General features: G+C 32.2%; 1 protein-coding gene across 4 annotated transcripts in view; it reads left to right on the top strand.

Annotated features, from left to right (window-relative positions):
* ABCA5 (ATP binding cassette subfamily A member 5) overlaps positions 1–13,311 on the top strand; it is a 116,191-nt gene that overhangs the window by 69,724 nt on the left and 33,156 nt on the right. For all 4 annotated transcript variants that reach the window (XM_074260624.1, XM_074260623.1, XM_074260621.1 and 1 more), the window contains exons 19-23: positions 315–516; positions 2,206–2,375; positions 2,990–3,117; positions 3,682–3,819; positions 11,902–12,015. In XM_074260624.1, coding sequence (XP_074116725.1) covers positions 315–516; positions 2,206–2,375; positions 2,990–3,117; positions 3,682–3,819; positions 11,902–12,015 — 752 coding nt within the window. The remainder of the gene's footprint in view (positions 1–314; positions 517–2,205; positions 2,376–2,989; positions 3,118–3,681; positions 3,820–11,901; positions 12,016–13,311) is intronic.

The raw sequence follows: 13,311 nt of genomic DNA, 5'->3' as shown, positions 1-13,311 counted from the left end.
CTTAAAAACTCCTTTACTTAGTTGCTCCATTTAGTTATACTTGGTTAAAGAAAATTTGATAATTTTACTTTTTAAGTGATGCACTCATGTAATCATTTTAGAAATATGTATTTTAAACATTGTATAATTTCATGTTCATTATTTAAAAGATCTGACATTATTATTTGGAATTTGGGCCAACTAAAGATAAATAAATGTAGGAAATAAATTTATTTTTTAATTTTTATTAAAGTGTATATTACAGAAACCCTAGTCACTTTTAGAAGTATACCATTTAACAGTAATAAATTTTTATTTATCTTTTTGGTGTATAGATTATAGTATATTTAACCAGCAGCAGTCAGAGGAAGAAACAGATTCAAAATCTTTTGATGAAATGGAGCAAAGTCTGCTTATACTCTCTGAAACCAAAACATCCACAGTAAGCACTATGACCCTTTGGAAGCAGCAAGTGTGTATGATAACAAAACTTCATTTCCTTACTTTGAAACGTGAAAGTAAATCATTGAGATCTGTGTAAGTATAATTATCCCCTCTGTCTGAATTTAGTTTTCTCTTTTAAAAGAGGTATACACTGAGCTTTATCTTTACATTTTTAAAATGTAGAAAATTATGTGTATAATTATGATAGCAATAGTTACTAGGTAATATGACCAGAGATGAAAAAATACTACTATGCTTATAGTACTTTAGCTAATAGACTATTAGTAATCTTTGTTATTTCTTTTATCTGTAAAATGAAGGGATCACACTCAGGTGCCTTTAGTTCAAAATTCTGTGCTTCAAATATTCTGTGATCTTTATTATTATAACTTATTTCTATAGCACCTTCATCTTTTTCAAAGTGTTTGCACATTTTTTTGTCTCATTTAACCTTTACAACTATCTTGTGTGTTAAATGAAGTTCTCATTATCCCTATTTGGTGGATGAGTAATGGAAGCCCAGAGAAATTAAGAAACTTCATCAGGTATACATAATTAGAGCCAGCTTTCTATTGTAGTTTTTAGAATTTTCAGACCTACATTCTGTTACTTGGAAAACAATTTGAGATTGTGGGAAAAGACTGGCCTTGGAGTCTGGAGTATCTTTTGAGCCTCAGTTGCCTTATGAATAAGATATTACTAAATACATGGGATTGTCATTGGGAAAACATTTTCAAAATCATAAACTAATGTATAAATATGAACTCTTATTCATGACATAGTGTTCATCAACAAGATGTCTATAAGGTATCATTTATAAGCTGCTTTCATGAAATAAAAATTAATTAAGAATCTTCATGTACATTGTACTTGTCTTCTATGGTTTCTTTAAAAAAAACTAATAGTAGAAATTTTGTTTAATACTTTGAAGTAAGTATAAATGATATATTTTCTAGGTTTTTTCTCATAGATGTATATATGTATAAGTATACATATGTAAATATGTATAATTAATAGATTTTAATATGTAAAATATATATGAGAAAACAATCACTTGGGCTGAACTTCCCATTCTTACTAAGGACAATATACCAAGAGCACATAGTCTTGAGATATGGGTTTGTGATGTTTTGTAGCTTGTTCATCACTTGGATGAGGGGTAACTTGATGAAGATAAGAATATGATATTGAAATTTCTTGAAAGAGGCTGTATCAATTAAAAAATCACACTTAATGGGCAGTAAGAGATGACTTGCTTAATTTATACTGAAATATAAGTTAATATTTAAGTAAAATAGGGCAAATCCAGGATTATTCTCTCTTTGGTTTCACATCATGAATAAATTTGTAATCATCATGATGATACTATTTCCCAGTCTGGGATTTCTCAAATCAAAGATGAAATACTATCCTATCCAAAATATGTTATGTGTATGTATGGATATAACAGTTTGATTTTATATGATGTAATAACTGTATAGGGTTAATTTGACTCAGAAATATTCTTTTTACTACTGCTTAATTTCAATATCAGATAATCAGTGTTTTATACTCACAGATAAAGTTGTAAAAATTAAATTTCCCACAGAATTGCATATCCTGTGCTTTTTTTTTTAGTCCATGCTAGTACCTCAATGTTCCTTTTTCAGAGATTTCATATCTATCATGTGAATAAGGATTTGTTTAAAACATTTGCTAGTAACTTAGAAAAATTGCCATGATTTGCAAGTCTTTTAAATTAACAAGCCCTTTTTTGTTTTTGTTTTTGTTTTTGTTTTAAAGGTTGCTCCTGCTTTTAATTTTTCTTGCTGTTCAGGTTTTCATGTTTTTGGTTCATCATTATTTTAAGAATACTGTTGCTCCCATCAAACTTACTCCAGACTTATATTTTTTGAAACCTGGAGAGAAAGCTCACAAATATAAAACAGGTCTTCTTCTTCAAAACTCAACTGGTAAGATTTGGGGTTAAGGTAGATTATAGAAACATTCTGAAGTGAAATTTTGAACTAAACACAAAATCTAAATAATTTAAAACAAAGTAAATCTTGGTATTAATGAAAACTGATATAAAAATGGATATGACAGCTTAGAAGACACTCATAATTATTTAATATTCCAATATATTTTCTATGCTTATAATAAATATGCATTCACAATACAGTAATGTATTTTTTCAAAGTAATTGATATTTTAGTCTATGGATACAAATTCTTTAAAATTAACTCTTTATAAATGTTTTTATGTGATATATTAGGGACTTTATTTTTAAAAAGTAGAAGATAATGAATATAACAATGCACTCTTACAGACTGATAATCTTTATTGATACTTCTAAATATTCTATTGGGTTGTATTGAATATATTGAAATGTGTAGTGTTGTTTTCTCCTATAACACAATTGGTCTGCTTCTTTGCCACAGGAATGACTTAGGGGAATGTGTAGAATGATGATAAGACAAAATGCTTGAAATTTCTGTAAGAAAAAAAGTCATTTTTGACTGTTATATAATTATTTTTTAACCTTGAGTAATTAATACCTTGATATTTTATTATTCATTTTTGCCAGATACTGATATTGATGATCTCTTAAATTTCTTCACAAGTCAGAACATTTTGGTCAATGTGTTAAATGTCAGTGACTATGTATCTGTTGCTCCTCACAGTGCAGCTTTAAATGTAATGCATTCAGGAAAGGTAAGAGAAACATGTAGATTGTGTGTGTGTGTGTGTGTGTGTGTGTGTGTGTGTGTGTGTGTGTGTGTGTGTGTGTGTGTTTATATTGACATATTTTTGTTGATAAAGCTCAATTTATCTGATGTGCATTTCCATGGAATGATAAGACTATAATTATGTGAAAATTAGTAATTAGCCAATGGAATCTGGTTGTTAAATACTGAATTTTACTTTTTAGATTATATTAATATTAAACTCTGGATATCTCTTAATGTATGACGAGTAGGCTAGAGACTGTAAAGGAATTCAACTGTCTTTCAGTTTCCAGTTTCCATTTGCTATATATAGATGGATCTTTTAGATCTTTCAAGTTCATAGTTTAAGGTTCTCTTTTTCAGAGTCATACGTTTTAATGTCAATCAGGAAATTATAAGTACTAAGGCCAAGAGCCATCAAACTATCTTGTCATATTTGGAAAGTCAAAAGAAAGACACAGAATATTATAATAGTTGAAAAGAATCATAACATAACAATAAAGTGCAAAATCAGTTGTACTTAAGTAATTGTTTTTCTCTTTTATTGTAGGACTACATATTTGTAACTGTTTTCAATAGTACTATGATTTATTCTCTACCAGTTTTGATGAATGTTATTAGCAATTCTATTCTTTATCATTTAAATGTAACAGAAAATATTCAGATCTGGAGCACACCATTCTTTCAAGTAAGTTAAATGCAGATTCTAAGCAAATATTGTGGACTTGTTACTAACCTTAGACATCAGAATGGATCTTTAAGTAGAAGAAACTAGGGGGAAAAAGATGTTTAATATCAGATACAGTGCTTGAAAGTCCTCATCTACAGTTACTGGTGAATTTACAGTATTATATCTTCATGTTTTAACAAAATTTCTGTCTTTGCAGCTTGTCCGTGTAAGTGATTCCCTACTCTGGTGGCATTTTATAACTTTTGATCTTAGAAGCAATTCTCTGTTGGCAAGTAGTCATGTTGGCAAGCCTAGGGCACTGAACATTTAAATGACTTGCCCATATTTCCTCAACTTTTAGGCATGAGAGACCACTTGAACTCAGATTTTCTTGACTCCAAGTCTAGTCTCTACCCACCGCATCATGCAGCTTCCTGAGATTTCACATATGAGCTTAAATAGCTCATTTGATGATAAATGTTATGGGAAATTTAATAAAAGTTTATTTGAAGGTGAATGTTATATTTTATACTTAGAATCCTAGTATTGTGAGGTCCAAGTAATTAAGACTAACTATTTAAGCCATCAGAGCTGAATCATAAGTCTTTGGGAAAAAAATTTTACAAAGTAATTTGATAATTCATTCTAATATCTCTTAATGCATATTGACTAGTTAGTATCTCAAGTCCCACACAAATTATAAGGTTACATTTTGTTTTGCCTTTTTTTGTTTTGTTATATTGTTATTTCATTGATGTATAGATGTATGAGGAAACAACCTTCTATTCTTACACATCAACAACTGTTTATCAAACTTAGAGGTTTCCCTGGAACACTGAGAACTTAAGTGATTTGCCCATGGTCAGACTACTAATAGATGTCAGAGGCTACACTTGAACAATGATTTTTGACTCTTATTCCACTTATTCCACTGTATCATATTGCCTCTCTATAAGGTTGCAGGAAACAAAATGTATCAAAATATTAAAATTATTAAAAATACATATACTTACAAACACTCATATGACTACTTGTAAAATTAAGTCCCATTTAAACATCTCTTATTTTATTTATATTAGCATCAATTCCTAGGCATCATCTAATGTCTTTGCTGGTCATTTTCAGTTGTTCTGTTGTCAATAGGAACTTCAGAAAATAATATAGGAAAACTGTAAATTTCTCTTATTTGGTTTCTTGGGGGGTCTGGGAGCAGCCTTCATTTCAATTCAGTAATCACCACATGAGTAGCCAGGGGTTAAAGTCCTAGTCCTTTATTATCTGTTTCAAAGTCTTGCCTCCTTTCCTGGGGCCTAGTTAGCTTTCTTAGAGGCCTATTGCTCTCGTTGGTTCAGAGAGCTTGAGCTTTTGCCTGTCTTTTCTGCTCTCTGAATGAATCCTGGCTGAGGCTCCTAGCTTATATGCTCTACACTGAGTATAAACCAATCATTATATCACTAGGAAACAATTATTTGTTGAAAGATTAAATCAATCATACTGAACCATGCTAAACTAGATAACCATTTTCTCCATCAGTTCCATTGACTTAGCACCTTGTAAGAATCCTTTGTTTCAAGTTCAGAGTTCTGGCCCATAACATCTCCCGTTTTCTTTTATTTTAGAGCATAGGTGGTCATGACCTCCCTGACTTCTCAAGGAGGTGAGAACTCCAAAAAAGGAGGTGATCACTTCCTCCCTGACACCTCAGGAAGGGAGATGAAAACACCAAAGGATTGGGAAATCAAATCAGATTATCAGGTTTCTGAAGGGTCTCACTTGAAACAGGTATACATAAATCCATCAATATGGGAGGTATTACACATAATTACATAAATTACTTAAGCACATAGTAACACAAGCTAGTAGTGATATGACAAATAACATGAATCAACATGAGGAATGATATATGTCCATAAGTCCTAGAATAGTCCAAAACCAATCTATTGTCCATTACTTCATGTGCCAGGAATGCAATAATTCCTGTAAGTTTTGAAGTCCTGCATCTTGTCTTGAAATCTCATCTTGTGTTAGGGAATCCAATGATTCCTGCAGCTTTTGAAGTTTTGCATCAGTCTTATCATATCTCAGAGAATCCAGTGATTCCTGCTGACTTTGAAATTCTGCAACAGTCTTATCAACAATTTTTTTTATCTCAGGAAATCCAGTGATTCCTGCAGGTTTTTGAAGTTCTGTAACAGTCTCAATATCATCTATGCTCTTTCACTGTCAGATATTTCTTAGGTCTTCTCCTTTGTTTTGAGGTTTTTCCTTTTTTTCTTTCTCTCTCTGATGGACAAGGTGAATATAGCTCATTGGCACCCATCTGATTCCTTCTCCATCTGTAAAAATACAAGCAAACCCTCTTCCCCAAGCAGTTAACCTCTCTGGTTCCCTTCCATTCACCACTTTCTGTATCTCTCCACATCATCTGGCGATTATCTAAAGATAGTGGAGCTGCTCTCACTGGACACTGTCCTTCTGGTGGGTTATAAAACCTGTCTGTTGGAGCCAGAGCATATTTATCAAAAATTAAAAAATTAATGGTATAGAGAGCTAAATTTAGAAGTTCTCTTTCGGTTACCTGTGGCCCCCCCCCTTTTGTTTTTGGAGGAATGTCTTAATGTCTCTAGTTCTCCTCTTTACTATTTCCTGTCCTTGAGGATTAAAGTGTATGCCAGTGGTGTGTAAAATCTTATACTGTGCACAAAAGTGTGCAAAATGTTTAGAAGTATATGCAGGTCCATTATCTGTTTTTATTGCTTGTGGCATACCCATAATTGCAAATGCTTGTATAAGGAATTCAGTGTCCACTCAGGCTGTCTCTTTTGCTGCTGGTATTACAAAAGTAAATCCTGAAAAAGTGTCTACTACAACATGGATAAAAAAACAGATAGCCAAAAGATTTATAGTGGGTTACATCCATTTGCCAGATTTCACTGGGTCTCAAACCATGAGGGTTCTTCCTTGGAGGGAGTGTGGGAGCGTTAGGAGCGTAGAAAGGAAGGCAAGCTGTACAGCTTTTTACTATGCTCCTAGCTTCCTCTTTTGTTATCCTAAATTGTAAACATAAAGCTCAAGCAGCCTGATGATATTTAGAATGAGATTCTTGGGCTTCCTAAAATAAAGGAGTATTGGCCAACATAGTTAGAAGGCTATCTGCCTTTGAATTACCATCAAAAATAGGACCTGGAAGTTCACTATGTGAGTAGACATGCAAGATATAAATCTTATCTGGATGTTTTCTCACTTGCTCTTTAAGTTCCTTAAAGAGCTGATATATGTTAGAAGCTGCAAATTTTATTTGGGCTGTGGCAACTCTTTGTACCACACCTACTGAATAGGCTGAATCAGATATTATATTTATATCTCCTAGATAATAAGTAAGAGCTAGCATGATTGCATACAATTCATTCTGCTGAGTGGACTGAAAAGGAGTTCTGACTACTCTGTAGTTAAGTCACGAGAGTATGTAGCACAAGTGTTATGTTTGGATGCATTTGTAAAGATATTTGATCTTTTAAGAGGAACCTTAGACACCTTTTCTTCAAAAATCCATTGTGAATTATGTAATAGCCAGGTTATCTTTGATGGAGACCCATGTGTAAAATTTGGTGCATGGCCAATAAAAATTTGCCACTCTGGGATGGTTTCACAGCATACATTAATTTGTGCATTGCTATAAAAGGTGTATATCTTGTCAGGTCTTATCCCAGATAATTGTACTGCTTTCTTAATGGCCTTTAATAAATTCTAGTCACAAGCACTGGATAAGGAGTAAGCCTTTTTTTTTTTTTTTTGGGTTGTGCTGGGAATTTTACCCACTCTGTCATACTGTTTCCTTGATGAAGGACTGCTGTGGGTGCCTCTTTTGTTGCAAAAACTGATATTTCCAAGGGTTTTTGAGTGATTCTTTCAACTACATTGGATAAAGCCAGTTCAACTTGTCTCAAAGCCTCTTGAGCTTCTTTTGTAAGCTGTCCTGGTGAGTTTAAAGCAGTGTCTCTCCCTTAAAATGTCATATAAAGGTTGCAATTGATTGGTAGTTAAGCCTAACACTGGACGCATCCATTGATATCTCCTATTAATTTCTGGAAATTATTTAAGGTGTTCAACTTCTCTGTTCTTAAAGAAAGCTTTTGTACGTAAGTGCCTTAGGTTATACTTCATATCCTAAATACTAAAAAGGAGCATGTCTGAATTTTTTCTGCAGCAATATACAATTTGTAATTCCTTAGTCTTTCTATGAAATCTCTGCCTTCAGAAAACCTTTGGAAAAATTGAAGAAACTCTCAAATATATTTGCAATAATAATTTGAAATTAATTTTAAAATTAATACAAATCTTCTTTCCTCCCAAACTGGGGAGGAACAAATATTCATAGTCAAGAAAAACAAATTCCTGCATTAGCCATATCCAAAATTATGTCTCATTCTTTATCTTGAGTTCATCACTTCTTTGTTAAGAGATATAATACCATTATATCATCAGCAAAGAGTGCTAGCTTTGTTTCTTTATTGTGTAATTTTATCCCTTTATTTTCTCTTTTTTATATTTTATATAGCTCCATTCCTAAAACAATATTAAATAATAATAGTGATCATAGACATCCTTGCTTCATCCTTGATGTTACTGGGAAAGCTTCTAGTTTGTCCCCATTACAGATGTTTGCTCTCAGTTTTAGAGAGATACTAATTATTTAAAGAAAGGCTCTATTGACTTCTATGTTTTGTAGTGATTTTAATAGGAAGGAGTATTGTATTTTATCAGAAGTTTTTTCTACATTCATTGACATAATCACATGATTTTTGTTGTTTTTATTATTGTGATGGTCACTTATGCTGATAATTTTCCTATATTGAATTAGCTCTTCATTCTTGATATAAATCCTACGTGGTCATAGTATATGATCTTTTGGATATTGTGTTGTCTCGTGGCTAGTATTTTATACTACTAGTGTTTATATTAAAGTTTTTTGCATTGATATTCATTAGAGAAATTGGGTTATACTTTTCTTTATCTATTTTTGCTCTTCCTGGTTTAGATATCACAATCATATTTATGCCATAAAAGAAATTTGGTAGTATTCCTTTATCTATATTTTCTCATAGTTATATAGTATTTGAATTAATTGTTCCTTAAATTTTTGATAGAATTTACTTGTGTATCTGATCCTGGTGATTTTTTTTTCTTAAAGAGTTAATTTATGTCTTATTCAATTTAATTTTCTAAGATAGTTATTTAAATATCTTATTTTTTCACATAAAGTGAGATGATTTTCCCCATTCTCCCTCTGTCTTCCCCTCTTACCTGATGTGTTATTCTTTTTCACCCATGCAAATTTCTTAAGAGCACTTCAACATAATAGACTCACATCTATCTCCTCTGTCTATATAGAATCCTTCTAACTGTTCTCATGACAATAAAGTTATTGGAAGTTAGGGTGTCATCTTCCTGTATAGGAATGTAAACAGTTCAACTTTGTTGAGTCTTTTGGGATTTCTCTTGAATATGATTTTTTTTTGCTGCTCTTGAGGCTTGTTTTTGAAAAACAGGTTTTTAAAAAAATACCACTAGTTTTTTCATTAGAAATTCTTTTTTAAAGTCCTCTATTTTATTAGATATTCTTTTTTCTCTGTGAAGGATCATACTCAGTTTTACTGGGTAGGTTATTTCTGGTTTTAATGATAGCTCCTCTGCCTTCTAGAATATCATATGCTAAGTATTCTTCTTCTTTAACATGATAGCTACTAATTCTTATGTACTATTACTGTAGTTTTATGATTTTTGAATGGTTTCTTTCTGACTTCTTGTTGTGTTTTCTCTTTTACTTGGGTTCTCTGGAATGTATCTATAATATTCCTGGGATTTTACAGTTGGGGATCTTTTTTAGGTCTTGCTAGTCAGTGGATTCATTCAGTTTCTATTTTATGCTATAGTCTATCAGGGCAGCTTCCCATTATAATTTCTTGAAATTTGATGTCCAGATATTACTAGATTGCTTACAGTCTTCGGGAAGGGAGAGGGAAAGGAGGGTGGCATAGGATTTAGTATTCAAAACTTAATAAAATAAAACCTAACATGTTAAAAAAATTTACCTTAAAAAAAGAGGAATTTGAAATAACAATAAAAAAGGAATATGATATTGAGGCTATTTCTTTGATCATGGCTTTCAGGTAATCCAAGAATTTTAAAATTATTTTTCTTCAGTCTTTTTTCCAGGTCAGTTATTTTTCTGATGAGATATTTCACATTTTCTTCTATTTTTTTCTTTTTTTGATTTTGTTTTATTGTTTCTTAATGCCTCATGGATTCATTAGCTTCCATTTTGCCCAATTCTAATTGTTAAGAAATTATTTTTTTCAGTGAGCTTTGCATATTAAAAAATTGTCTAATTCTTTTTAAGGAGTTCTTTTCTTCAGTGAATTTTTGTACTTCTTCTACCATTAGGTTAATCTTATTTTTTAAGATGTTATTTTCTTGAGAGACAGACAGAGAGAGAGAGAGAGAGAGAGAGAGAGAGAGAGAGAGAGAGAGTGTGTGTGTGTGTGTGTGTGTGTGTGTGTATACACTCCTTTACCAGGCTGTAGATTGTCTTTTTCTAATTGTCTTTCCATGCTGTCTTTTCTGAATCCAATTTTTTTCTTTACCACTCTTGATTTGAAAATCCATTTTTAATTCTTGCAGGAATTCTTGTTAAGCTCTTTGAGACTTTGTTCTTTGCAACTTTGAAATCCTCATTATCTTCTGGATACATACATAGTCACTGGAACATTTTATTTTTTAATATACTTGTTCATTTTTTTTTTCTTGCCCATTTTCTTGACTTTGTTATGTTATGGTTAGTCTCTGTTCCCATCCAACGGTGGTGGGGTGGAGAAAGACATTTGAAAGCTTCAGGATTTATTAGTGTTGTTTTCAGTGCTAATTCGAGGACTTTAGAAGTTTTGGGTGTTCCAGGGTTATGTTATTTGGGGAGAGGTGCAAGTCATTCTTTCCTGGCCTGTGCTCTGGTTCTTATCTAGGAAGGGTCCCTTGATTCTTGGAGATTTCTAATGATACTCCCCCTCATTTCCTGATCCCTTGGAATCAGAAGTGATACTGCTACTCAGGAGCCTTGCTTCCTCATGAATGAAAGTGATCTTCTTTGCCTTGGTTTTGGTGGTGGGTATAGGCAATGTCATTGTCAAACAGTGTCTAGTCTTGTATCTAATGTTAACATAGAGGTTTCATGTAATCTTTTTTTCTGACTAGTTGCACTATCCCTTTACTCTCAAAGCTGCTGCTTTTGATGCTACTGCTGTTGCCATCACCAAGTGCACTACTGGTATTATATTTATGTGGGCTCTGGACCAGCTTCTACTCCCATGTCACAGATCTCTTCTTGAGACTTCCTGCATTGTTTTGGGGTGGGAAAATGTCACCCGGACCTTTTGTTAGCTCTCCTGTTCCAGGACTTGATTTGAAGCATTGTTTTAAAGTTGTTTGAAGGACTTTAGGAAGAGTTCAATTGTTGTGCCTTTTCTGTTCTATTCTCTTTCCTCCAACCCTAAGATCAAAGCTGTTTTTCAGAATTTTAATTTCTTTTATAGCTGAAGTTCATACTTTTCATAGACAAAAACAGAGGCAAAATTAAATTAAAGGGCTATGTATATCCAAACTCCTATATTCCTGTACTTTTGCAGTTTCTTGTTCATGGTTTGTTTTCTATTATATTCTGCCTGGATTATACTCACAATATGTTTTTACTATCCATCTCCTCCAATCTTTGTTCAACCTTTTATATTCTAACATTTCCTGCAACTGCTTACCTTCCACCTCTTTGGTCCAATGGCCATGTGGTCCTCCTCAGAATATGCATGTTCACCCACTTAAGTGAAACACATCTCATCTTTCACTTTTGTCTATTTTATAACAGAAACAAAAATGAAGTCATTTACCCAAGGTCACATAGCCAGTCAGTGGCTCAATTTTGACTTCTGCAGACAAAAGTTTCCTAATCAGCATTCTACTTTTTTTTTTTTTTAAGTGCTTTTAATGCTTCACAAAAAGTATTGTGATGGTATAAAGTTACTTTGGAATCTGTTCTTTTTTGTTTTCTTTTAGGAAATTACCGATATAGTTTTTAGAATTGAGCTGTATTTTCAAGCAGCTTTGCTTGGAATCATTGTGACTGCGATGCCACCCTATTTTGCCATGGAAAATGCAGAAAATCATAAGGTAATGCAAATACTTTTTTAGATAATAAATTTCATATTTAAATTGCATATATCCAAACTACAAAAGCTGAATTTATAAAAATAGATTTGGGAACAGCTTTTGCATTATAAAATTTCTTTGACTAAAAATTTTGTGCTATAAGTTTCCTTTTAATATTCAAATCTTTAGTACATTTTAAATAATTTAAAATTCAGTTTAAAAATAACTTTTCAAGAAAACATGTATTGATTAGCCAAAATATATTTATATTTTTTTTCTTTGAAATTTTAAATTTTTCTGTTAGATTTATCACACATTTGTGTTAGAGAGAGTTGTCTGGGGGACCAAGATTTAAGTGATTTTTATCTGTAGTCCTACCTGTAACATCTGTCTGATGTTTCAGAGACAGAGCTTGACATTAGCTTTTCCTAATTATAAGGTCGATTTTCAATATGATAGCAATGTTATTTGTGTATGTCAAACATTATGCTAAGCACTTCATAGTTACCATCTTTGATCCTCATAGGTACTTTTTTTTAACCAAACCAAGGCAAACAAATATTAAGTGACTTTCTATGTCTCAATTAGTAATAGTCTGAGATTAAATTTGAACTCAAATCTTGCTTACCTCAGCCTATGAACTCTATCTATTCTTTGACTATAAATTGCAGCTCACGTACCAGTCTCTATTGGTTAAAGAAATTCTCTTTAGCAATGAATTCACAAATCCATTGGAAAAAATAAAATGATAATATTAATACCCAATGCTATGCTAACTTATGTGTTTTACAGAGTAGGTATTAACAAGTTTATTGAAAGAATGAATATTTTAGATGGCATTTCTACTTTCCCTCAATTTTAGCCATGGAGATAAGGAACAAATTGAATACGTTGTAAGCATTTGATACAGCATTATTTATAGCTAGTGTTAGTACTAACTTCAAAGCCAACTCAATTTTGTGATTTTTAAATATTTCTTATTTTTATATAACATTAACTGTCACCATTTAAGTACATTCAGGTACCCTCAAAAACCTTTCCATTTCTTATGCCTTGCTTCCAGGTCAGCGTATGATTTTAGTGCTTCTTACATGATAACCATTCAGTAACATGACTCTATCATATGGAAATCCCTTCCCTAGTTTATTTAAATCTTTTGTCCTTCCCTTCTATTTCATTTTGTCCTACATGATCATAATTTTCTTTTATTCCCTCATCTAAGGAACTCTCCAGTTAAACTCAGTTCCCCCTACTATTTCCATGCAGTGTAATTCATTTGTAGTAATGGTTTTCAAGGAATATTTTCTACTTGTGATG

Source organism: Sminthopsis crassicaudata, chromosome 4 (assembly GCF_048593235.1).
Source record: "Sminthopsis crassicaudata isolate SCR6 chromosome 4, ASM4859323v1, whole genome shotgun sequence".
NCBI lineage: Eukaryota > Metazoa > Chordata > Mammalia > Dasyuromorphia > Dasyuridae > Sminthopsis > Sminthopsis crassicaudata.
This window is presented reverse-complemented; position numbering and strand designations above follow the sequence as displayed.